The sequence below is a fragment of the Motacilla alba genome, chromosome 2, assembly GCF_015832195.1.
Source record: "Motacilla alba alba isolate MOTALB_02 chromosome 2, Motacilla_alba_V1.0_pri, whole genome shotgun sequence".
NCBI classification, from domain to species: domain Eukaryota; kingdom Metazoa; phylum Chordata; class Aves; order Passeriformes; family Motacillidae; genus Motacilla; species Motacilla alba.
Genome location: NC_052017.1, coordinates 49,374,289 through 49,402,109, shown reverse-complemented (window position 1 = coordinate 49,402,109; position 27,821 = coordinate 49,374,289). Strand labels below are relative to the sequence as shown.

The 27,821-nt window shown below is 39.5% G+C and overlaps 1 protein-coding gene across 1 annotated transcript in view; it reads left to right on the top strand.

Annotated features, from left to right (window-relative positions):
* Positions 1-27,821, top strand: part of CNTNAP2 (contactin associated protein 2) — a 1,019,478-nt gene that overhangs the window by 980,105 nt on the left and 11,552 nt on the right. Inside the window, exons 22-23 of the mRNA XM_038163912.1 lie at positions 13,081-13,311; positions 27,706-27,777. Coding sequence (XP_038019840.1) covers positions 13,081-13,311; positions 27,706-27,777 — 303 coding nt within the window. The remainder of the gene's footprint in view (positions 1-13,080; positions 13,312-27,705; positions 27,778-27,821) is intronic.

The following is a 27,821-nucleotide window of genomic DNA, read 5'->3' as shown; positions in this document are numbered from 1 at the left end:
GCAGGTGAGAGCACCTCGGCGCCAGAACAAAGCTGCGAGGCGTGTCCGAGGTGCCCGTCTGGGGTTTGGGGATTCCCGACCTTGTCCTACGCGCTTCGTGTCCGCCTGGGGTTCCGCTGAATCGGGGGCTGGGGGAGGAGAGAGGGGCAGCTCGAAGGGACGAAGAAGGGCGATCTGATTTAGATCGTCTTCTGGCGCTGGTGCTGCGATCCACCTGTAAGTTTTTTTCTTATTTTTTATACGATCTGGTTGTAAAAGAAGCAAGTTAATAAGCAGTCCTGTGTTAGACATGTCTGCTGTCTGATCCAGCCGGTGCGACACGAAGTGTTTAATCATGTGCAACATTGAAGGAAATTAGGCAAATGACAATATTTTATCAGTACAGCATCTTGAACTTCATGTCTTATTTTAATGCATTTGTCTGCTAGAGCAAGTATAACAAGATCTTAGAATTCCAATATTTTTATATTTATTTTTATTGCAGCTTGATCAAATCTTTACCTATCCCTCTGAAGAAATCAATTATATTTGGGATATGAAACATCCAGAGCTCTGCTTCAGTATTTGGGTGGGAGCACATGCTATAGCTGTTAACAAAGCCATTATACTGCAAATGGCATTGTGTCCTCAGATACGACTCCAGCACATCATTCCGTGCTTGGATACAATGTAATAATAATGATAAAGCATATTGATAGTGTACAGTTTGGTTTAGCCCACCTAGAAGTATTCGGTTTACGCCATCTGATGAAATGCAAAGATAATCACTGAGTTAGTCCATGCATGTTGTCTCCTCAGGTTTTTCCATCATCACTCCACACACCCAGCTCTGTCTTTTTGTCAAAATGTCTGTTATCATTACCTGCTGAGTAAGACTCCAGATAAGCACATCATAGAAATTGAAAAAGCTGTGTACACTGACCATGCCTGGCATGTAATATTCTGGATGTGATTTCAAAAGCAATAAAGGTCCAGTTTAACTAAACCTATTCCTTACTGTTTCTCCTGGAGTGAAATTTGTTGGCTGGCATCAAACTGCACCTATTTCTATCACCTGCAGTATATTTGTTGAATAAGGAAGCATTTTTGGTTTCCAGATCACAGTGTAATGCTTTTACATTTCATTCTTTATGAAATCATAATTTCCACTTCCTAAAGGTGGAGAGGGTCTTATGCTGAGCTTTGACACTCTTAACTGAAGTTCATCAAGGTTTCTTTTAAATCAAAGATTGAGAGCTCTCTTTCTAGTTGATACAGTTGGTCCACACAGATTTTGATACAGGACAGTCCTGTAGTGGTGGAGGTGTGCAGTGGTTTGCTCAACCACAAGAAATTGAGACCCTCAGTTACCTTTGCTAGGCTGCAGGAGGTTATTTGTCCCAGAGTAGTTCAGCACTGGCACTCACTGGTGTGGGAAGCTGAGAAGGTCAGCAGTGTTAATGGTTTCTGAAAAGACTGGGCACGTTCATGGGAGACAGTTCTGCTGGGAGCTAAATGCAAAAGGCAAGATGCAACCTTCATCTGAGAAAGGTTTAAAGCCCATGTTTATGGGAAGCTGAAAAGGTGCTCTGGGAGAGGATTGTTTTACATGCCCCATGCTGTTCTACTACTTGTGAATCAGCTAATATCAGTCACTTTTCATTTCTGAGGGAGAACAATGAACTAGATAAGTCATTGATCTATTTAATGTGGCTGTTAAATTTTTATGATAATTTGTGCATCAAATAATGTAATACTTTGCAGAAGTGAAATTATTAGACATAAGCATGTTCCAGCAGAGGAAATACAAAAGTGGATTTTGTACTTGTAACAAAGAAAAGAAGCACATAATAGAGATTGTTCAAATATAAATTGTTCAGCTTCAAATGTGAAGCATGCAATACTGGAAAAAACCCCAACCATAAAAGAAATTGCTTCTAAGAAATTAAATTAATTATTTTTCCCTGCACTGTCCTTTATTATTTTTTTCCTACAGTATTTTTGAATTGTTAAAATGGTTTTCAGCACTACATCTAGGTTGGTGCTGTCTGTACAAAAACGTGGATGTTTTGATCTGAGAAAAATTAAATTGCTAATAAAGAAGTAAAGCAAACAGGAGGATAATGTTGTAAGAAAAAATTACCTACTAAGTTATAGCATTCTTATTATTGCTGTCATTCTGCTTTTCATTTGCTTGCTACTTTCAGGCTTTTGGTAACTGAATTAAAATTGCCACTACTTCAAAACATCTTTACTTATTCATAATGTGGCAGCGTGCATATCTTCTGAAAAATGTCACTTCCAGAAAAAATTTCTATTTATATATTACATTGGATTGAAATCCAACATCATCGGTGCAATAGCGATGGATTTCTTCAAAATTAAATAAGAAAAAATATGTGAAACTGTAAAGAAGTTTTATCTTTGTGATACTAAGATCCCTAAAAGTGGTTTCTTAACAGATTACACATACTTTACCTTTCTAATTATTAAAAAAAAGAAAAAAAAACCCTCAACATTTTTAATGAATATATAAGGTTAATATGAGTCATAAATGATATACCGAAAAATTATTTTCTAGTTTTAGTTGCATGGATCATGGATCTTTCAATCTTCTTATTCTAGTATTTTTACCATCTCCAAGTGAGATTAAGATAAGCAAGGGGGGAGTCAGGCAAGAGAGGGAATTTCAGCCTGCCCACTCTGATGACACTGCAGTTTTCCTAAGATATTTGAGGCTAGTGATATAGAGTGAAAAGCAGATTATGAAGTCATTTGCAGGTAGTCATAGGAGAATACCCATTAAAATGCAAAGTAATGGAAGACTGAAATCACCTAATTTTTATAGAGTTGTAACAAAAGCACTGTATAACTAAATACACTGGACTTTGGCCAAGACACATTACATTTGACTACAGGCTGCAGAAGACTTATTTGATTATTTATTTACTTTCTGGCCTGAAAAGAATTTTCTCTGTTGTGTTGCAGCCACCTTCCCTAAGACATACAAGCACATTTAGACAAATTATATGAATAAAACTATGCATATTTCTTTTGCATAGTAATGAAAAATGTATGTGCTTTATAGCCTTCTCTAAGGGTTATGAAGGATGCTGTCAAGGTTATTTATCATGAGCATAAATTAAAATGGGCTTATAAATCCTGCTGAAATACAGTGTAGCAACTAATTTTGAGGATGTTCTGTCTGTAATAACAATCCTTTTTTTCATAGCACTATCTATGATGGCAAAATTATTTAGTTATTTTGTCAGTAATTTAAATTTGTTGTTTTTTAAAGAAATTTTGTCCGTATAATTTCTTTTCCTCCCCCGTCATCCACTTCCTCTCACTCTGCCTAGAGCCTACCTACAGAAAAAAAAGCAGATGAAAGATTTTAATTCTTTGTTGTGAACACCTGGTGGTGGCTCTTCTGCTGCCCTCAACCCATGATCTGATCGCTCTTGCTTCATGTCAAAAGGATAGAGGATGGCATAGAAAAAGAAAATTGTTCTAGAAGCAAACTGCTGTACTTCTTACACAGTTTTGCCTTGAGAACTGCTGATTTCTGCTGCTGGGTGCGTTACACTTGTGTGTGCTGAGCACTTTGCTTCTCAATCAAAAGATTTCCATCAGCTCCCAGGAGGATTTTTAGCCAAGGTATGTGGTGCAGCCCAAGTGAACAATATTAGTGTTCTGTTCTGTCAGCTCAGGTCATCATCTGGGTGAATGGCCTTTCTTCTTAACTCTCCCTGCATTTGGAACTCCTCCTTTAAACAAGAGCCTGAGCTTTTTGCCTCTGGTGCCCAAGGAGAATGATTAGTGCTCTAGAGGAGAAGAGAATGCTACAGAAATTTATGAAATTACTGTATTAGCTCTCACCATTGGTTATAAAGGGTAATACACACAGAAGTAACTCCTTCCACAAAACCAGTGGGAATTTTGGTCCCATTGGCACAGAGTTGATTGTTTGCTCCCATTGAGATTCTGGCCCCAGCTGAACACCTCACAGCAGCCATTCTGGAGTGGGAACATTTGAAAGCCTCTGCCAAATTCAAGACTTTCAGCTGATATCTCTGTTCTGGGTATAGTTCATTGGCAACAAAGGATCTCTAGAAACTTAGTATTTTTTCTCTTTTACACTGGTTTTGCATTGTTATATTACCCTTAGGAGAACTTTCTTTTCTATCTATGTAAATGTGCCATACAATCTTCTGTCTCCATTAGTCACCTTTCCTAAGTCATGAGAATCTTGAGGTGTGTTTATAAGAAAGCTATTTCATTTTATTTTCATATTTAAAAGAAATGCCCATACCTTTTTTCACTTAGGTCTCAAAACACCTTGAGAAAGATCTCAACTACAAAGTTGGGAGAATTTCTGTGTTCTTCTGAGAGGGAGAGACGGAGTTTGGCATGAATATCTGAAGTGGCTCAATCAAGATCATACAGCAAATAAGTAGCAAAATGTGGAAAAATTACTTGTTTCCTTGGGAAAAGGATGGTCAGTTTTACTCTCGGCCTTGCTTTTGCAGGATTTATAATGCAATTGCTAAGAACCTTGCAGAATCAGTTAATTCCCTTTCTGTTAAAAAACAGTGTGAATTTCTTAATAATGACTGTTGCTGGCTAACACATGACATTTTAAAATGTAAGATTTCAGGAAATCATACATCCAGTACAAAACCTTAAAACATTCAATAATTATATCATCAGTACAAAAGAGCAGGGAAAAAAATCCAGTTTGTTCTCAAACCCCTTGCATTTGTGGTAATGTGAAAACAGGCTGTTGTCAAATAACATCTCCATTTCATAGCATTCTTCACAGTGCCTTTTTTGACAGAGGAGCTGCAGCCCAGCACTAGTCTTTATTATTCCTGCAATAATGGGACTCTGATAGCAGTGTATTTCATGTCAGTGATTTACTGTCTCTATTACAGCATGACCCGAAAGCTGTAATTCCTCTGCCAGGGACTGGGGTTTGGAAGTGTTCCAGGGCTGCAGCACAGCTTCCAGGCCAGCTCAGATTCTCTAATCCTGTGTATTTTTCACGCAGTTCAATGATTTTTAGCTTGTGCAGAAAGTGTCAGAAATGTTTCGTAAAGGAATGGCCTTTGTTTGGACAATTCTAATAAAGCTGCTAGTGCAACTAAAACGTGCACTGAGCTGTTACAGTCTTCATAAGTAAATTTCCTCTTGCTTGTACGGTAGGTGGAGAGGCCATTTCTTGAGTGTCAGACAGCATCATGAAAGCACCATGCATATGCTGTGCAGCATTGTAGGTTGGCACTGCTTGGTTAATGTTAAATCCCTCAGTTTCTGGCACAGTGCTTCACAGACCATAAATAACATCTTCTCTGTGTGTCAGTGCATGGTCAGTGGGGTTGCTGGTCTAGATATAAACCATTTAAACAAAATTATTCCATGCAAGTTATAACATCTTATGAAAGGAAATCAGAAGAGTTACAACAAGTGACATAAACTTACAAAGCAGAAGTTAAAATAGCCACAGAAGGATCATGTCACAGGATATGGCCACACTGTGAGGGAAACCTTAAGGCTCTGGAAAGCAATCAGTTATAGACATATCTGGAGGTCTCTGATTTCGGGGTCTGATCATGTTTGCAGGGTGAAGGGGACAGATGACGTGTGCCAGAAGAGGGAGCAACAGGATGGCTTTCCCAACACACTGTGGGCTGGAGGCCACCTGCAGCTTTACTGCATTAACTTGATGGGAAGGGGACAGGTGCAGAGGCACCTGGATATCACCTGGCCCTTGCAGACCTGTGGACTAAAAAAAAACATCTGCTGCTCAGGATTTTAATTTTTGCATAAGGAGCACTTGGTAGCCATTTGCACTTGGGTCTTGTGAAGCCTAGATGCCCATTTTCAGGGGCTGTTCACCACCCTTTTGTGCCCCCAGCATCCGTTGAGCATGTTCTCCAAAAATGAGCATCTTGGTCCACTGGTACAAGGGTCCAGAAAGCAGCATGTGCTAGCTCAGTTTTGAGTAATGAACAAAAGAGAGTCCCTATTTTTTGTTTTATCCTTAGTTTGTACCACTCCCTGAAATTTACTTCAGAGGCTAAAACTAAAAGCCAGGGACATTTGAGGGCCACGAAGAATCTTTACAGTAGCTCAGTTCAGTCCTGATACATCTTGAGGTTTTACATTAAGTACAGCTCATTAAATGTAGTTCTGAGAGTTTAGCTTCTCTGCTTCGTACTGGGAGTATTCAGCATCTCTGAAATCACACATTTTCTACACAGTTAAGTGGTATTAGGATGCTTTGGGGTTTTTTTTATATAGAAATTTCTGCTCTTGGGACAGAGGAGATATAAATAGCCAGATAGCAAATGGATGATCCCTCTTCACATTGGAGGATATTCACCAGAAGACCCAGACAGTGTGTCAGAATGTCATTTTCCCTTTCCCTGGTGTTATCCCTCTTTCGGATGTGTAGTAACTGCTCCTGACATGGACTTTTGAGCCCCGTGGCTTTGGTTTAGCCACCCCAAATAGGTTCTTCCTGATGTCTGGGATCCAAACTAATTAATTTATTCTCTTGGGTTTTTTACACCATGCCAGTTCTCAAGTTTTGGCATGTGCTACAGTTTGATGCTGCACTGAACTGCTCATCTGGGCTTCAAGTAAGTGAAACTACTTTAGTAATCTCTGTGGACTGTGAATTCTTGAAATCAATAGCTTCCTTTCAGCAGAGTTTAAACTGCTTTCTATTATGTGGAGCCTGACGCCATAACAGAGAGATGCTTGAGATGCTGATTGAGCTGCTCTTTGGGCAGCAGGTGACATAACAAGGTATCTTTCTGAATACAGGGGACAAGGGGGTACATGGTACTTTATTTCTAGGAGAAAATCTATTGCTAAGGTTGACCCAAAAGCAATTAGTGGTTCATTAAATTGAATTGGTGAATTCACCTCTGCAGTCTATTAAAATATTATACAGTTTAAGTTCAATTTAGAACCGCTAGCGGAAGGGCTGTGGAGATTGATAATGGATTACCTTCTGTCTACCCACAGAGTGGATGCTTGTTCTTCAGTGAAATAGCAGAGCAGCCTGGTAGTTCAGCCAGAAATACCATCATATGGCAAAGCTGAGCTTCTCCCACTGCTGATGTGGCTCCTTGCTTTCCAGAATCATTAAGCTCTCATATTTCTTAGTGCAAATGGGCACACATAAACGAGTTGTTGTCCTAAATCCAAACAGCTAGATTTTTCACCATTTTCAAAACTCAAATGATGTCTTGTTTAAATTGTGTAAGAAGCAGTCTTTTTAGCAAATTGAATTGAAAAGGGCTTTGGTTGTGCTTCTGAGACTTTACTTTGTTTAAAAGGAATCTTGTGTCAGGACCAAAATCACACCAGTATACAGAGCTTTATTTCTTCCTACCCTGTAGCCATGATATTTTATGAAAATCCTTTTATCAGGATTTTCTTCTCTTGAGAAGCTGAGAGGCCTCAGCTTCAAAATGTAAACAAATTACTATCTGCTACTGTGGAATGCAACAGGTGCTTCCTTGATTGGTTGATGTTAGGTGTTTCTACTTAATAACCAATCAAGGATACAGCTGGCTCAGACTCTGGTCAGTCACAAGACTTTATTAGACATTCTATTCTATTCCTGTCTTGCCTTCTGATGATTCTTTTCTCTCTGTTCTTTTAGTATAGTTTTAGTGTGGCATTTTTAATATACTATATATCATAATATAATAAACCAGCTTTCTGAAACATGGATTCAAGATTTCACGTCTCTCCTCCTTGTCCTGGCTGCCCTGAAGACCACACTACCCCACCATGAGCTACTTTGGGCAGAGCTTTCCCACACCTAACAATGAAAGAAGATGGCTGTTACATTTACTGACAGCCTTGCTGAACTAGAATAGGTACCCTTGGTTATGCCTTGTTTCTACTTTGAAGGGCTCCATTGGAAAACTCCAAGGGAACTCATAAGAGGATATTTATTTCATACGTTGTAATACATACTCGCAAACTGTACTTCAAGTTCTCTTACATTTCCTTCCTAATGGAACATAATTTACTATAAATAGATGTCTTGATCTCTATATGTCAGGAACACTGTTCAAGGTTCAGAATTTATTATAACTTTCTGTATTGATATGCATTTGAGAGCCCATCAAGAAAAAAAAAAAGCACAGATCAGCTACATAGCAAGAAGGTATTAGGCAAAGATACTCAGCGCATACATTTAATAAAAACGTGTTTTGTATGTTTACTTCCCTCCTGGCTGGTTCTATCTCCTCTGTCACTTTCCAAGGTCCATGTGTAACAGTCCAAAGCCATCTCTCCACGTGTGGCATGGCAATACTGGTTTGGCACAGTATTGTGCTGGATTGCACAGCTTTGTGCTGCAGAGCTTTGTGTATGTGTGAAACATTCTAGGATCCTCATAGAGGGAGCTTGACATAAAAAGGAAGCTGTTCTTCATCTGTGCAAAACCTGCTCAGAGATGTGGGACCAAACACATCATCTTTGTTTTCTGCTACATCATGGTCTCGGTTTTTTCTTGTCTTTCTAAGTGTTGCTACAAGAATATATAAAAAATAGATGGTAGAACTAAGTGGAGCCAGACCTTTCCAGCAGTGCAGTAACTTCTTGTGCTATTAGAAGCTCTATGGCCCTTTGAGCTACTCTATAAATCTTTTAATGGGTAAGTACGGAAAGCAGAAAAGGGAGAGAAAGTAGATAAAAAGTGTATTTGGCAATATGTCTACTTCTGCGAGTAGCTCATCAGATGCATGCTGACTAAGTCAACTTGGGTAATAATCTGAATCAAAGTGCTTATTGGTTTCTCTTGTAATAGTGCCTAGGCAGGAGTCACAACGCTGCACCTTACAGGTAAAGTAGTAAGGGCAAAAAGGCTTAAAAACAGATAACCTAATTACATTGACTATTATTGCTGTGTGCGACTTATACATTTGTCACTTATGCACTGGTCTGGCCACAATGTTTTCCTCAGTATAATTTATTTTTGCTTGTTTTCTTCTAGATTCATAAAATAATCAATTTCAGCATGTTGGGTACTTATTAATGGTGCCTTGTGTCACAGATGAGATAAGTTTAGCTGGTTAGAACTGGGTGCACATAGTGCCAAGGTTGTGGGTTGATCTCCATATGGGCCATTTACTTAAGAGTGGGATTCAGTGATCCTTGTGGGTCTCTTCCAACTCAGAATATTCTGTGATTCTGTGAAATATGCTTGAAAATAGATGTTCTTTACATCTTTTCACCTAAGGGATAAAGCACTTCTTAAGTGGTGGCACGTAATTTCCAAGAGAGAAATAGTATTATGTTCATCACTATGTGGCACATTTCTGCCAAAACCATGAGAAATAACTCCTGAAATCAAAATGAGCAACAAAGGATTAAATTCATATATCTTTTTACAGTTAAAGAAATAGCAAAACAGAAATAACAAGTAACTGATGTTAAAGATATCTTCAGTGAATGATAACACACAAGACATGGGGTGACATCTGTGAGATTCTTGGCAAACCATGTACACATTTTATATTTTTTTTAATGTTTAAGTCATGTGGGTGGGCAGTTGCATAGTTATTGTGTGAATGCTTAGTGTTAAGGATTTATACACTGCAATGCAACTGTGCTGGAATGGGTTCACCTGACTGATCTTGTGTAATTGTGGCTTTCATCTCACGTCAGAAGGTCGTGTGGTCAAGCCAGAAAATGGTTAAAACCAGTTGAAGTAAAAAAAAGGGCATATAAGTGACTTTTTTGCAGTCTTTCATTACAGAAATACCTGAGGGAAAGTTGCCAGCAGGAGTTTGTTGCATCCAATCTGAAAGCAATAATATAAATGTTGTTACTGGGAAATGATAATACTGCATGCTGTAATATTTATATGACTTTGCACCAGCTTATGCACTGAAAATTGGAATAATGCAAAGTAGTTGCATTGTACATTTCCTTTTTTTAAATAATGTCATTGTAATCATCTTTTGATTTTCTCCGCTCTTTGTTACAGGGAGGAAATTGAATTTTAGTCATGAGAACAAAGACATATTTCATTTTGCAATCACTGCACTCCCCAGGAATGGGTTTATTAGGCTCAAATGCACAGCGAAACAAAGTGTAATGGCCTAACATCAGAGGATATCGGTGTGCTGAGCCCCAAGGGACATGCAGGGGCAGGAACATGTTCACAGTCATGGAAGCTGATCTATACTGTTCTAGCACTTGTGAGATGTGAGCTGGCAGGAAATTTGCATGGGATGATTTTCACAGCCATCACTTGTGGAATGTTTTAAACAAAAAATGCGGGTCTTTAGCAAAGTGCCTTGTTAGGCTGGGGAGTTTTGTTGTTGTTTTTTTAATTCTTTCAGTATCTAGTATCCATCACTTATTTATGGAGTTAGAGAAGCGTGGCACTGAAGTTGTTAAATTATAAGAGTCATAATAATGGATCTTTGTTCTTGTCAGTCAGGATTGTGTGTGGGAGGCTATTAGTTTCTGCATGAAGTTCCGCTGAATAGATAAAATGTGAGTGAAATCACTAAACTGTGGTTACGGTGTTTGAAGAGTCTTGTAATTGTTTCTTAGATTATAAGGATTATTAAAAAATGCAGCTCTTCACTGATTATGCCATGAATATTTTATTGAAGTAAGAGAGAATATTGTGGTCAGAAAGGAACTTTGTCTGAGTGATGTGGTCTGCAGGTAGCATTCAAATGCATGACCTGGCTTTTGTACAGCTTTTGTACTAACTATGGAAAATGTATGTGCATGGGGTGAGGTTTTTTACTTACAATCAAATTTTTGAAGGAGATGTTGCTAATGGTTTCGTCAAGCTACTTTTTCAAAGGAGAGCTGGATGTGACAATTACTGTAAGCATTTAAGCTAGTCCTTATCTGTGTCCTGAGGATGTGTCCACTTTGTCAGAGATGACAGTCACTGCTTGCTGCCAGCTCATGAAGTGTGAGGCATTAATACAGGCTGGATAAGCACTAGCAAAGACATTCTCAAGTGAGAAAGAGAAGGGAAAATGCAGGGACAAGAAAATCCATCCCTGTATAGTGGACTGTATAATGATTTAATGCAAGTAATTTTTAGATCATCCATCTTTGTTGTGTGCCCTTGTGCTAGGTATGAGGGGGACTTAAATGTTGTATGTTTATCATTCCCACACGATTGCTAAGACAGAAAAGGTAGCTCAGTTCCATGTGAAAACCAAGAAGTTCTTTTAATCATGCTCTAGATTTGAGCCTATTCCACCAGTTTTCTCACACTACATGCTTAGAGTGTAAATCTCAAATATAAAATGGTTTGTCTGGTTTCTAGCCTTGGAACTCCATGTATGTATCCTTGATGCCAAGCCCTCAGTATGCTGAAGAATATGGCACTGACATATATATGATGCTCGTTTTTAAGGACACTAAACAGCTCAGACCTCATATAATTGTTCCTGATTTGGTTAGAACTGAATACAGACATTTCCAAAAGATTAGTAATGCATTTTCTAATAGTTGTTTTCTCTTCTTTTTTTTGTAGCAAAATTCAAACCCAGATGTAGTTAGGTTCCCAGTTTAACCCCAAACTCTTAAAATAAAGCCCTTTCCCACTTCCTTTTCACACCTCTCAGAAGCTTTTCTTTCCCATCTCTGTTTTCCTTCCTTTATTTTTTATGACACAATCTTGTAATTTACAGGCATTTTTTTCTACAAAAAACAAATTTTTCAATGCTTATCATTGTTCCTATCTGAAAAGGTTGCCTTTGAATAACAGGGTGCTTTGAATAACACGGTGCTGCTCCCTCCTTTCTGTCCTCTCTGTCCCTCTACTTCTTTGCTCAGCTCAGTATGACTTTTTCCACTGACTTCAAGGGTCAGACATTAAGCCAACGACCCAGGGAAATGTGGTTGGAAGTGTCCTGGTGCCTCTGGATCAATAGTCCCTCATACAGCACAATGATGCTTCCATGTGTGCTTTTCATTCACTCTGCACTACCACAGAAGAAAGGAAGCCAAATTCCCTGCTGTTGTGTAAATATTATATTAGACACTGCAGTGAAGCTTTGAAATGTTAATACCCCTCTAATGCAGACAGCTGACAGAGTGGGACAGTTTTGATTTTGTTGTGACTCAGGCTGTTCCAACAGGTCCCGGCAGAATTCAAACAGCTGGGAGCAGATGCCAGGTTCCTGGGTAGTAAAGACATTTTACGTGATTTTTGGGGTCATCTTAGCTGGTGTTTAAGAAGGGAGAAAGCTACCTGGAGGGCAGCCTGGAGAGACAACAGCTGTTTTAGAGAGTGGTGGTAGAGCCCTCTGTTCAGCTCATGGATACCAGCTGCCAGCTTATCTGTCCGCCCACAGCAGTAAAGTGTCTGGCAGCAGGGTCTCAGCTCCCTCAGCCTTCAGCAGGGCTGGATGAGTTCCTGCCCCTCTCAGCACTGCAGGGGAGTAAAGGAAGGAGACTGGAGGTGGATGGTTTTCCAGCTCAGGTCACAGGGACACGTGACCTGCTGGCGAAGGGACACTTGGCTCCCTGGCAAAGGAATGCTTGGCTCCTAGGAGAAGGGACCCAGGAGGTCCCTTCACCTTTGGTCTCCTGGTGAAGGAGACACTTGGTCTCCTCATGAGGAGACAGGGGAGGGACAGGAGTGACCACAACTGGTCCACACCCTCCAGGAGAACCAAGGGGGCAATGGGCCAGGGCTAAGGAAGGGGCATCCCTCACAGCAGTGGCTTCAGCTGAGAGGAGAGACCCTGGCCAAGACTGTCCTTCTATCTTCTGCCTTCTCTTCCAATACTCTTAGAATTTTTTCCTGGCCCTTTGTTCTTTGATGACTCCTTCACTGACTCCTTCATGCCAGCCTTTCATTTTAATGATAGCATAGCAGTGAAACCGAGTCATGTTAAGGCCTGAAGGTTTTCAGCTTTAATCCGTAATGAAGTGTAAAGAAACCTGTCAGGGTCTGACACAATCTCAGTCTCCTTCAGAGAGGGACTTGGGAACTGAGCTCTGGAAATCAATGTGTTTAGACCAATTTTGCTTTCCAAAGCAATGAATTGTTTTGATTAATTTTTTCCCCTCTTCGATTTCCCATAGAAATTGGGAAGATTGACCAAGATATATATAAATACAACACCCCAGGATTCACTGGCTGCCTATCGAGAGTCCAGTTCAACCAGATTGCTCCACTCAAAGCAGCTCTGAGACCTACCAACGCCTCCTCCCACGTCCACATCCAAGGAGAGCTGGTGGAATCCAACTGCGGAGCGTCTCCACTCACCATACCACCAATGTCGGCCGCCACCGACCCCTGGCACTTAGACTCAGGTAAGGTGGCATTCATGTCACATTATTCAGTGGAGCAGCTCTGAGAAGAAACCTGTCTGCCTTCATTTGTAAAGAAAAGCAAAAATGAGAGCTAAGTGATTGATAGGTGACTGTAGGGCTGTAATCACGGTAGGTGATGCAAAACTGGAATGACAGAGATTTGCCGCCACTTTTAAATGCAGTTACAGAGTTACAGAGAAGGTTTTCTTTCTTTTATTTTGCTTTTTTTTTCTTCTTTTTTTTTAATATTCTGCTTTATTTTTCTTTTCTGTAATTCTTAATTCTTATTTAAATGTTGAGTTTTGACATAACTGATGTGATAGCACTTTCTCTGTAGTCAGCAAAAAGCTTCATGCACACATAAATAAAATACAGTGGCATTTCTTGTGCTGTATTCCTAATAAGTGAGTATATTTCAGGCAGCTTCATAAAAAAAAAAAAAAAAAAAAAAAGTAAATCTAATTTTAGGCATAAATGCATTTATGTAAAGTGCTGATTTTGTTTTCTGAAATGTCTACTTTCCGTAGGCCGTGTTTAATAGGAAATCCCATTAGTCATGGTGGCGCTCATCTTGTGCTGAAAATGCTGGAAGCCAAAACAATTTGCTGATCCCAGCAATCTCACCCTGCTTTGTGACTGACAGTTCCTGAAAATATACATTGTAGCTAAATTTAGAGGATTTTTTTCTCTCTTTTGCATCTTGAGTATCAGGTTAGCTTTAGATTTATAGGGTCAGGTGTACGTTGATGCCTCCCTTGCATTTTGTCCTTTCTGATTTCAATTGTAGAGTGTAAATTAGAACCTGTCCTGGCAAATTTGTTGTTTGAAGTGGTATAAAATTAAAATGCTAGAGGAAAAACTTGATTTTGATAATGATTAGTCTTTGATTTTGAGGATGCATCCATATGGCAGTTTTTAAATGAGAGAAGGCAGGTATATATGTCTTTCTCAGAAGTACACGTCAAAGTTGTACCTTTGAGGTTTGATTTTTTTTGTAGGTGTTTGGTTGGTTGGTTGGTTTGGTTTGTTGTTGCGTAGGATTTTTTTCCTTGCAGTGTCAAGGAACTCCTTGCAGCATTTCCTTTCATCTCTTCTTCAGCAGACAAGTAGGGCAGTTGTTTCCAAGGAGAGACAGAGATCCTTGTAGAGCTGAGGATCCCACACATTAATACAAGCAGTATCATTCCTTAAAACCCGTCATTCTCTCCTTGCTGCCATGCAGTGCCATTGTAAGATTTCAGTATGCCTCTTCCTCACTTATAACATGCAGTTTTCTACCTGAATTTTTTTCATCATAAATTGGTAGTCCCTTTTTTCTCTGGAATTATTCGACCTGTTTGTACCTGAAGGTCGTGGTCTGTACTCCTCTTTCTATACAAACACATTTTCTGAAGGATTCCTCGCTGGCTCATCTCTTTAAAAAGTGTGCCATAGACTCCTTGAGGATGTGCTGCTGCTGTGAATCACGTGCTTCTAATGGGCTTTAGTTGTTAATTTTTGTTGGTTAGTTTTCTTTCCACTTCATTTCAGTGCAAGCTAGCAAAAGACTGCGGTGGGATTTACTCGGGATATTTTCACAGTTCCTAATAGCTCCTGCAGTTCAAAGAAAGAGGTCCTGTTTGTCCTTGGCACATGCTATTATGCTTGACCTTGTGTTGCCTCAATCTCATCTTGCAAACTTTGTTGACCTGACAGATTACAATTTACACCTTTTTCTTCTGGATAAATTGTAGTACTTGGACACAGAGACAGCGTGAAGGATGGCAGGGAACATGCAGCATGCTAGTAGGTTGGCTCAAGCTGTCTGTCAACTTCTGTCAGTAAAAAACACATTTCATTGCCATAGCCAGACTTAACTGTTTCAAGTCATGGGCAGACAAAGCTCAAGAGACCCAGCTTCATTTTCAGCAATGATTAGTTTTTGGAAGACTGGGAGCTAGGAATCCCTTGTCTTGTCCTCTCTAGTGATCCACAGTAGCAGAGGGAGAAGATCATATTTCTTCAAAGATTTGTACTGAGGGACTGCTGTACAGCCAAGAAAGCAACAATGTCGGGTGAGTTATGATGGTAGAAATAAATTTCACAGCAAAGGAGTGGCATTTCACTGGTTCAGGAGTAAAGGGATATTCAGGTGTTGATGAGCAATGTCTGGCTTCTACTGTGGGTGGCATTTCCGTGGTACAAATAGGAGGCATCTCAGCAACTCATTTACCAATATCAGTAAAAACAACTGAGTCTTTGTGAAAGTATCAGCGGTGGTCTGACACAGATAGCTCAGTCACAGGAAAAATGTATTCTGTAGACTGTGTAACCTTGAGTCATCGAAATCATAGCCTGTCAGTCATCCAAATGATCTTCATCTAAATTAAAATGCTTGGGTTTAGCGTCACTTTGCAGTAGGAAATTGGCAGTTTCCACTGAGGATTTTTTTGTGTTTTCCAAGCCCTGCTTAAGACTCTCTAACACAAATCATGTTGATAGAGAAAATGGAGGAATCAGAGGCACAAGTTATTGGCTTCAGAACTGGAATAATCTCTGTTGTCTCAGTATGAATTTACTCCTTTACTAAACTGGCTGAAGAGACAAATACAAAAAGCAGCTTTGAAATTCACAGAAGCACTTGTAGTGATGTTAAAGCAAAAGCACTCGCACTTTGCCACAAAAGAACAGTTGCAAATAACATGGCTTTGAAAGCAGCAATTACTAAGTGCAGCATTTCTCATTCCAAACATGTATTAATCCGTAATTTTTAGTGTTATGTTACCTATTTAATTTTAAATAGTTCTTAACAGTACATGAGAGCTGAGGATGGATGTTTCATAGTGAAAATAAGAAAGTTGGGAAAAAATTTGTGGGAAGTATCATATGGTTTAAATTTCATTCAGTGACATACTCTGAACTCATCCTGACTCATATTTTGAGTTAAGCTTAGGTTTTAAGCTTTGTTTCTTAAATATTGTGGAATTGAACTTTGAGGATTGAAAAATGTTGTAGGAGGGAATCAAAGATAAGTGTCTAAATGGATCAGATACACCAGATGACAAATGTAATGATCCTTTCACCTCTCAGCTACAGCGGTGGATCAGATTTTGCAGATAATTACTGGAAGTTAAGCAGGTTCTGCCTGATGGGTGACCTATATGAAATGTTTTCTTTAAACTCTTCTGTGTAGTTTCTGCATGAGTATCTCCTGCTAGCTGCAAAACATTTTGGATGCCCTAACAGACTAAAGGGAAAATCATAATGACACGCATCAGTCACTTGGCAGTTGACCTTTAAAAACTAGCACAGGGATTTATCAATAAGAAGTCCTGTTGATTTTCTCCTCTGACAAATGAGCTGTACAGTTTGTCAAATCACTGTCTTGCACTTTCTGTTAGCCTTGAATACACATATATTTCACATTTACAATATTAGATCTTCTTAAATTCCTTTGTTACTGTAGAAGTCCCACTTCCCTCCCTCCCCACCTCTGGCTGGCATTTTGCCATGCTCCTGGGACATTATCTTAAACCATGATCTTGTTCAGATTGTGAGTATTCTCTCAATGCATAGTCTTTTCCTGTTGCTATGGTGATGCTTTCTTGGTGATGATGAAGCACAGGAATTCAACAAGTCATTCTTTTCTGGAACGTGACTTTCTAATGATTTAAAAGAAAAAGGTCAATAACGACATCCAAGCAGACCATCAATATAGTTCACTTCCTGTGCTTTCCTCCCATCAGTATTATCTCAGCTCATGTCAGACAATCCAATTTCCCTTGGTTACATCAATAGAAGTGTAGAAAAGAGGCTAAAAAGAGCCTGATCAATGAACAAATCTACCTTTATATATTGTCCAAATCACTGAATTACCTGTTTGGCATACAATTCAAAACAAAAGTTTTAATTTCTATAGCCTTTAATTGTATTGGTGTGCATTTCAATATCTATTACTGCTGCATAAGTAAAAAAAAAGCTAATCCCAAGGGGTTTTTCATATCTCTCAGTTCAAATTAGCTAAGATATAGGTATAGGATAGCTGATGCCTTACTCATTGTAGAGAACCAAAAAAAGCCCAAACATTATTTTTGAAGTAAAAAAATTCCACACCTAAAATGCCTTGTAGTTAAAATTAGAAGTTGCATATTACTGTACTGACGTTGTTCAGTATGTAGGTGCTTTTACCTAAGGTTCTGCCAATTACTAATGAAATCGCACCTCCAAAGTTTTCTTATTCATATAAATAAAGGATAAAAGAAACCTATTACATGGATATACCTCTCTGTTTTACATAAAATGTGCTCCAGCTTGCCAAACCACCCAATCTTGAATTTAGTAAAAGCAGGAAGTCCAGAAAGGCAAGGTACACAAAATAGTTGGCAAACTATGCTTTAGCAGCCCTTAGATGTCATAGCAATCTGTAGCTGCAAGATGCATTTACTCTGAGTATGAACAGAATGGCATCTAGAGTATTTAACATGGGATTTAGTTAAACCTATATTATCTTCAACATATTATGAATTAAATGGAGCAGGATTAAATGCTACATCTGCAACATTCTTCAAGTGGCATGACTTTTTTCTGACTGTGTATGTTTAAACCCTAAATGTTCTTTATTTTTTGTAATAGTTGAAAGGTCTTGCCTTTTACAAATCAACAACTTACTTTGATACCTATATTGAGCATGTCCTGCAAAATCATGTACCACTGTCATCAAAATTAAAACAGCTGCTTGCAGGATTTGCTCTCTTTTTGTTATGAATTCATCCCTCTTCCTTTAACAAGTGATGGCAGGAGAAAGGAGCAACAGTGATGAGCGCTGACCACACATCCAAGCTCGCCTATTTGGCCAGCTAATTTCTTTGTCAAGAGAAAGAGAGCAGTCAATTTCGGCACCAAGAGAAAGTGTCCCTCATGTTACTGGTGGCAGTGCTGAAGGTCACCTTCCAGATTCAGATGCCATGGGTTGAGTTGCATCTCATCCCCTGACCACTGGTACCGCATCTCAGAGGGAAGAGCAGCAGCACCTGAGGAGAAGCTGGGTCAGATGTGTGCTGGTGTGGATGTGGCTAGGAAGATGGAAAATAGCTTTTGCCTGTGTTAGGGCTTGTTACAAATTACACAGTGTGAAGGAAGAATCAAAGGCATTATTTGCTGATGGGTGACAGTGCAGCCCTCAAAGTGGTCTTAGGTCACAAACACATGAACAAAACACTCTTCTCCTGGCCACAGACATTGAAAGAGTCCTGTACACATCAGTGAGTCCAACAGCATGAGCATTAAAGTTAGTGGTGACATGTGACAAAGTGCTCATTCTGTCTTTTAGGGGATGGCAGGAGAGCAGGGTCAATTATTTGGCTTCCTGCAAGGACATGCAAGTCCAGGCAGGAGGCACAGATGACCTTCACCTTTTTGTTCATGATTCAGCCTTACACATCTAAATTTGATCTCCTAGTGTTAGCAAAATTAGAAATAGATATGAAGGCATTTGCTAGAATAAAATTACGCTCCTCCTTTTTTCAAGCATAGCAAACCTGTACTGCAATCAGAGAATCATGCCAGATTCTCTCTTCAGGGTTACTGATTACTCAAAGTGGTTGGTTTGGCTTTTTTTCTAATTAACATGGCATGTAAACATTGGTAGGCTGTTTGTCTACCACTAAGGTAGCTTAATATTTATACTCTTTATATAAGAGACTGAAGATGCACTTGCAACCTGCCCTGTGGGTCAACAGGTTGTTCCACTGCCAGTCTGGTGCATTTCTGTGCTTGTTTACTCTGTTGAGAGTGACCAGCATTCATCCCCTATGATCCGAATATAAATATTGTCTCAGATGTCCATGGCCTTGACCTGAGTTGTTTTCAAACAAGAAGGTAGCAATTTTTGTCAGTCAGGAAGGATTAAGTCTAGCAGAAAGTCATAGCTCAGTTTCTAAGCACCAAGTGTTTCTTGCAGACAAGAGGGTAAGTGGTGAACACTTAAATGCAACAATTTCTATTTTTCTCTTGCCCATCAAACAGCTAACTAGGAAGAGCATCTGTCTGAAATTTGGCACAATCAATGCTTCATCTTTAAAGGGTTTAATTATGGTGCTTGAATTACTGCAAATCTCTCTATTGATTTGGAATAAAAATGCCTCCCTCAGTCTCATGTAGCTCCTTCACACAATTATGCATAGCTTTCTCTTAACTTTAAGACTATATAATTTCTGTGTGGAATTTCTGACACTCTGTCTAGTGTATCAGACAGCTGGCAGACTGCCAAGCTTGTAAATTCTTCTAGCATTCGTTGACAGACCAGTATTGTAGCTGTTTCATAAGCAGTGATTTGAATATTAATGCTGCTAACTAATGTCAAGAGAAGGTGCTAATACTAAAAAGAGAGTCTTTTCCATCCTCTGCAAAGACTTTATTTTTCACACAAGTACTAATCTTAACCAGGAACATAAAGATGGCATAAATTAGGGGGGAAATGAAGCAGGGAAGGAAGCATTTAGATGCCTGAGCGCTTCATGTGGCTGCTGTCTTTTTCCTTTCCTCAGGCAGAAACGCACTTACTTCCTGTGTAAGAGGTTATTCTAGATTACAGTCAGGTCATTACAGCTATTAAAAGGGTTTCTAGGTTTAAACTCTCCAATCTGACCCATTTCTTATCCCCAGTCTGAGTCTTCCTCTTTTTTTTTTTTTTTTTTAGTCCTTTTTTTGTAGCTGTCATAAGTTTGCAGGTTGGTTTGGTATTCTTGCTGATTGGAGTGGATTTTCTGCTTTTGGGAGGGAGGGGAGGGGTGTTTCTTTCACATATTCCCTCTGGGTCCATTGTCAGTGATTAGCTATATACAGCCAGGCTTTGACCAGCATTAACTCCACTGTTCCTTTGAGAGCACCAAAGCGCTTCATCTTCTACATTAATTATAAGAGGAAGTATTTGTATATCTTCCTTAACAGGTGAAATGTAAGCACTGCTCATAAAATTTTCATGGAAGTGATAGCTTAGGCCAGCATGACTCTTGTCTGGAGTCATAGTGAGACTCGGTGTCAAACAGATGTTACTACCAGGAATTAAAAGATAGATGAGTTTAGGTCTTTGATGGATGAGGGTGCTCTAATGTGCTGCAAATCAATTGGAAATCTGGCAGGGCAAATGTTCATAATACTAATTCTGAGATCCAACTTGCTGAAGTTCAACTGCAGATAAAATCAAAAAGGGATGCTAAATGTCTGTTCTCCGTTTTAAATGAATAAAATTCTGTAGTTTACGAGTGCCAGATATTAGTATTATGAAGTGTCTTGCCTTACCACTACTTTGTACAATTACTTGCTTGTGTGCCAAAGAAGGGGTGAAACAATCATGCAAAGGGGAAAGCAAGGGATAATCACCTAACCCATCCCAACAGGCAGTGCAGGAATGTTTTTCCTGTTTTGTATTTCTTCCAGGACTGACTGGGGGAGTTTGAGCTACAAGGATGGGTCTCTTAATAAGGCACAGGTTTTTCAGTCTCTTTGCTAGGAAGATTGCTTTTCAAGACAAAAACAAACAAACGAAAAAAAATATTGTGCAACTCTCTAAGTTGCAAGCCACTGGTAAAACTCCATTTCCTCCTCTCCTTAAGAGTATGGACAGCAAAGATCACCTGCAGAAGGAAGTCAAAGGGCTGGTAACACAGCAATCCACAAATAGCTATTTGTACTGATTAGGTTGTCTGCTGTCTAGAGTTGAGTCTGTATTGTCCCAGCTCATTGACCAGGGAGCTTTCACTTCATTTCCTCCCACCACTGCCATTTTTCATTGTTAGCATTTCCATTGTTCATTCTAAAATTCATGCTTTTTTTTACAATAACATCTAAGAGAATTTTTCTTCTATAATCCCCACTTACCTTCCCACCGTCCCAGGCATTTGCATGCAAAAGGGTGTTCAGAGAACAATGTTTCTATTAAGCCATCATTTAAGAGGATTTTTTAATTTATACTCATTTTGTATTGGAATAAAAAGACAGGATTGGAGAGCCTTCACACTAAAAATATAAACCCATAGGGTTCGTGTTTTCTATTATCTCTGTGATTGTATCTCTCTCAGCAGAACTCACCAGAAGATGACATAAAAACCGCTTGAGATTCAACTAAATGTTCTTAGGGAAAATAAAATATTTCAAAATATTTTTGATCTCACTGAACATACCTGAAAAACTTAGTATAAGTAATTGGTCCAAATACCACTAATGCACTGGAGGATTTTTTCCTCTCTGTCCCCTTCCAGTCAAAATGGTTGTAAAAGACTGAAGAAATTAGTGACTTTTGTTCCAACATGGAGATTTGCATGTTCTAAATAATTAGCATTATTGGCAACAGAGAGAAGAAGATGACATTTTTAAAATTAAAAGCCCCAATTTTCCCTCCAAGCTGCACGTCTGTTCTGGTAGTTACAGAGTTGCTAAGTGAGTGTATTTTTTCCAATATCCTGTAACTTGTGCTAAAAAAAAATTTATTAAGTCTGTGACTGTGAAGATTTCTATTTCCATAAATTCAGGAAAGTGGTTTGTAATGAGGGCATACATATAACCCTCTAACACTACACTTGAGGCATCACTAAAAATTCAAGGAGTGACGATTGACCCCACATAGTATGCTAGAACAAAGCTGACCTTTTACAAACAGCATGGTTAATAATATCTTTTAGATATTTGGGGGGGGGGAGGGTAAGTGTGAGGTTGAGTTTTTTTAAACATGGAGGTGTTTAATATTAAAAATCTCTTCAGCCAAATTCTTGGTTCTATACTTAAGCTGGTGTTCATAGGACTTCAAGTAAAGTCTGTTAGCAGAGTTTAATGTTAAACAGTTTTCCCTCAGAATCTGCTCTCAAATGCCTAGAAAAGCAGGAGTAGGGGTAGTTTTCCTCCTTTCTGAGTTTTCAGCTTAGAAAAGTAGGAAAAAAAATAGATGTATTAATTTAAAATATAAAAACATACAAGCTTTCAATACAAAATAAGACACAAAAAATGTTCATTCAAAGACACAGATTTTTTCATACTGTGTCAGATATTTTTTTCTTTTTCTGAATTGCTGCAGTTTACATGTCATGAGAACACTTCACAGGGCTAAACTCAGGGGGACAAAAGTGGATGGGATGGGCACAGGTAGTGGGATGAGCACAAAAGGGCACTCTAAGGGTTGTGTTGTTCACCTTTGATGTGGGACTGTGTGATGGCGTTGTTTACTCCTGCTCCATCATTTCTGTGCATGTGTTTAGAGTTTCACTTGTGATCCTGTCCCTTCAGGAAGGGGAATGTGGCTGTGACTGCACATTAATTTCTACTATCAAGAGTCAAGCAATTAGGTTCTGTACTTCGAGTCTGTAATAAGGAGAGCTCTGTAATTTCAAGCCACAGCAGTACAGTCTCACCTGAGCAGCAGAGTTGACATAATTTACAGAATGACACCAGAGAGCTTGCTTTTATTTTTCTCTCTGCTGTGGTCCTATTCACCAGATTAGTGAATGGATCTAGTGTCTAACACTTTCTCATAATCCTAATATGTAAGTGAGTGTTTGCTGTCATTGCAAAATCAATTCTTGGATGTTTGGCTGCAAAATAGGATTGGGAAGAAGGAGTTATAGTTCACATCTTTTATTTTATCTTACTGTTCTGCTTCTAATCAATGCCTTTATTGATGTGGGTTTTATGTACCTTGTGATCACCAGATCTGGTGATTCTGGTTGCTTCTCCAGTTCATAAGTTCATATTTATGTGAAAACCCAACTGGTTTTAGTAATGGATGAACACCTCTCAAAATTGTGGACATCTGTAAAGATGAAAGGCCAAAGAAGTCTTGCAGCACATAAGATCTAGTCTGAACAAGCTCACTTTCCAGCATTTCACATTTCATTGATTGTTTTAGACCCGTGATAACTCTCACACTTCATTTTTTGGAGCAAATCTAAACTGTATCTTCCTTTGTAGTGTGGTATATTTTAACCAAGACTTGCCCACTCAGAAAAAAAGTTCAGTTAAAAAAATTGCTTTCAATGACTTATGTATAATATTCCTATTAATGTATCTCAAAACAAAATTTGCCTTTTTACTGTGTACTTCTAGATACTGCTCTTTACCTGAAAATGCCCACCTCGCTTTGGTTTTGGGTTTCCCCTTGCCTTTACTGAACAGCCTTTTGCTCATTTCTCAGCCCACACTCACCTTCTGGACTACTTTACCAAGGTCATTTTTTTTTAATCTCAATTCTGTGAATTTACAAAAGGCTTTTATGTGGGATCCATTGTAAAATATTTTCCCTCTGAAAATAGCAGATGCAAAATCATGCCTGTCATAATGAAGCAGAACTAATTCGCTCAGCTAAACCAAGCACATCTGTCATCTTTAACATCTAATCCTAATTGTGCTCTGTTTATCCAGTCCCATCTTCCCTCTCCCTTCATTGAGGGCTGCTGTTTTGCATCTGACTGTGGCAATGACCATGCTGGGCATGCTGAAGGATGGTAGGTCTCCTACTGCATTTTTGTGGTCATCTAAACCTTCAAATGCCATTTAAATGATGGCCAGAGTATGGAATTTGCCTGCAGTCAGTCTTTAATCACCTTTTTAGGTGCTGCAAAGGTTCTTCAACAGCATTTATCCTAATAACAGAAAGTTGAAAAATGCAAAACATAAGTACAGACTCTGTAGATTTACTCTGTGCTTATTGAAACTATGGTCTTGTAAACAGCAACCCATGAAAGAAAGAGAAAGCAAAGGGTACTGTGTCCTTTTACATAAGTCAGCTTCAGGATGGTGGTGCCATCAGGCAAACCTGATGACCTGCTGGGGAAAGACAGCAAATAACAGCAATGCAAAGAACAGCATCAGCCAGCTTGGATCCTGGAAGGGAACCAGACAAAGTGATATTCGTAAGCCACAGAGGAGCTTAGCATTTCCTGGTACAGAGCAATCTGTCCCTGCACTAGCTGCAGGTTTTAGGAAAAGGTCTTTGGTGTGCCATGACAGCAAAATGATGGCTCTGTGCCACAGCTGTGTGAGCAGAGGATTTCAGGCAGCTGGCAGGACATTTCTTGGGTCAATATTTAGCATTTCAGGATAGATTTTCTGTTTCCCAGGATAGATTAAGAAGCTCTTTGCTCCATTCTTCGTGTTTTGAATCACACACATGAGACCCTGGCTACTTGGAGAAACCTAGGGAAGATTTGTTTTAGGAATTGCTCTTTACAGCCTATGAACAGCACTTTATATAGCCTTCTGTGCTTTTACCAGAGGATCAGTATTACTGCTGTCCCTTTGTCGGCATGCTCTAATGTGTTCTTTCCTCATTGAGTTCCTGAATTCCAGTAGCAATGGAAGAAAAACTCTTTTTAGTTGTCTTTTTGGTTTAATATTGCTGAGGAATGCGACTGTAGTAAGGTCAGAGAGGATTCCCCATGTGTTTGAGTGATGTAACTCCTGTCTGAAATACCTGCACTTGGTACCTGTTGGGCACAATACTCTGTTAGGCTCATCTTGGAGGGTCAAGGACTGTACCCTCATATGTTCTTTTCTGCCTAATTGCTGTTGCAGGAGTTGCCCCTTTGTGGTTCTCAGATCTCTGACCTATAGCTCTCCTTTTGTGGTTCTTAGACCTCTGACCTATAGCTCTTTCTGATCTTTTGACAAGCTACTGAAGAATTTCAAGGGAATGTCCTATTAAAAAAGGAAACTAATTAATTGTTTTCTTTCTTCTTTATCCATCTATAGTAATACTTCAACTAAAAAAATTGTATGGATATGTTTGCAGCAAAATATACTCCAAAATCCTACATTTTGATGAGATTTTAGATACAACTTTTCAGTCAAAAAATAGCCATAATACAGAAGCAGGTCTCTTGGTAGCACAAGAATAATAGAACAGCAATTAATGAATTACAGTGACAATATCTGCCAACACTACTGCAAGTGCTTTAAAAAAAAGATTCATGAAAGTCTAAGTATTTTTTTTCCCTGCAGCACACCAGCAGCTGCAGCAGGGCACAATTTTGCCAGTCTGATGATGGGCTCTTGCTGAGCTAGTGTTCCCTGCTCCCAGACACATGTTCTTGTTTCCTTCTTGTCAGAGGGGAGAGTCTCAGAGAGAATCACACGTGCTTGTTGATCCAATGGACAGCTCCCTGAGTGTGTAAGATGACTGGGTGCCATGGAGAGCAGCTGCGTGTGGAGGCATTGGGTCCAGTCCTAGCAGCAGCTCTCAGACAAGATCAAGGATGGAGCTCCACATCCTGCATCATGTCCTTCCTTATCCTGCAGTGTGCTTCAGTGCCTGGTGAACATCCTAGACTGTGGTCTTCCATCTGCCAGGAATCCCTTGTAGCATAGGCAGTGTGATGCGGCAGCTCAAGAGGCATCATGCTGCCATGAACAGCAGCTTTCTTCTTTCTTAACACTTCAATAGTGCCATTGCTCTTGAAATAACCTTTTAAAAGAAGATAAAATATAATATTCAATTGTAAGGAAAGGAGGAACTGTGATCATTGTAGGTTTTCAGATTTCTTGTGTGAGGACACAGGAAACCAACTCTAAAGCAAATACTAGGACTTGTTAACTACCTGTAGTTCTTCTCGGATGACCAGGGGCCTCCTTTTGGGTTAGAATGACAAAGAGGAATTCCTTGTGATTTGGCAAACTGATGCTTTCCCCACAGTATTATTTGGCTTTAGGATTTTGCTTGAGATGCAGGGAAAGCAGGTTTAAAAGTAGGATTTCCCACTGCAAGCCCCTCCCCTTTAGCACTGCAAGGGTATGTTTTTAGATCCTGTGCCAAAATGTCTTCATTAATGGTCCTGGCATAGTTCTTTGGAGCAAAACCCACTGACATGGAACCAGGTATTTATTTATCTTTTACCATTTATAGCTTGATTCATTTCAGAGGGGTGCAGACGAAGGTTTTCAGGAGCCAGAGCACCAACAAATGTCAAAGGCACAAGTGCTGCTGGCAAAAACTGCTGGACAGGGCCTCTCTGCTGAGCTCTGAGAAGCACACTCCTGTTTGTCCCCCAGGAAGCTAGCCAAAAACCAGCTGCTGAACACACAGCTGGTTCGACTCTCTCCCAGAGTAGGCACACAGAGGGCTACTCTAGCCCCAAACCTCTTTTCAGGCCATGTGGCAAGCTGAAACCATTCATTCTTTTGTGCAGCTGCTTTACAATACAAAAGGAACTTTATTATGGGTTTTAGTCCATGGTAACAGCAAGACAGTTGAATTCCTTCAGCCAGTTTTTGGTATATTGAATGCATCACTGGTCTGTAAAGACAACTGATTATTTTCATACAGTATCACCTAGTCCATCAAGCAAGGAAAATACAGTGGAGTTTTAAATGCTGCCCTGAGAAGCAGTTCATATCCTTGATTATTTTAACTTTCTCCAGTTAACACACTTTTAACAACATTTTCTCAATTTCAAAATCAATGTCTTAGTCCAGGGGCAAAGAAGGAAATTATTGCAACTGCTCACCTGGCTCCCTAGGCTTGCTTAGTCACTTGCTTAGTGTCCAGTTGCTATGTCTGACTGTAAAGAAAATGCTGATAAGTTTAATTGATGAGATTGCCTCTGTGATATTTTCTGGAAATTAAAACCAAGGCTACCATCCAAATTCATCCAATTTTGCTGCAAGGAGTTTCTCCTTTCCAGGTCGCTGGCAAATGAATGCTGGCACATCTGCCTGTATTTCCTCTCCTTACCTGTGTGCTGGAGGCTCTCCTCATCCGCAGCCTCCCATGCCTCAGCTCCTCCAGCTCACAGTCTTGCTCCTCAGCTCCAAAGCAGCTCCAGCAGTGGCTCAGCTGCCAATGCTGGGCTTTCTCCCAGAGTGGCAAAAGTGCTGGCATGTGCTCTGTGGGGTGGCTGCTCTATGGCTCTGACCAACAGAAGCTGCAGTCCCTCTCTTACCTTGGACTGTGCAGCAGCAAAAGGGATTCAAGTTTTTTCCTTCAAGGAGCTTGAATTTGTACACAATGGTGGTTACAAAATCCTGAAATCTTCTGAAGCCTTTAACAGGTAGCAGTGACAAAGACAAAAATCTCTGTAATAATAAGTATGATCACACACTTTTAAAAGAGAGGAGTTTGTTTGGTTTTGTGCTTTTTTACCACTTAAAACTTACTGACTTTATGCTAGTAAAGGACAAAATGTCTTCCTGTACCAATAGCAATCCTTACCGAGGGTATCTCCTTTAATTTTATTTTTGTAATGAGGAGCAAGCAAGTAATTCTGAGGGATTAGACAATAACCACAGATCATTTTGGTCCTATTCATCTATAGATCAATATCTAGTGATCGCAGTTCTCTTTAAGTTGTATCTGAGGATGTTGGATGTATTTCTGAACTTTAACAAAAGTTTCAGTGCTATTTACAACATCAATCTTTAATTCTCTATTTACAGCAAGTGCTGATTTTCCATACAATGGTCAAGCTATAGGAGATGGAGTTAACAGAAACTCAGCTATTATTGGAGGTAAGAAAACTGTCTACTTTTCCAAGATATTTTGCAGTATATGT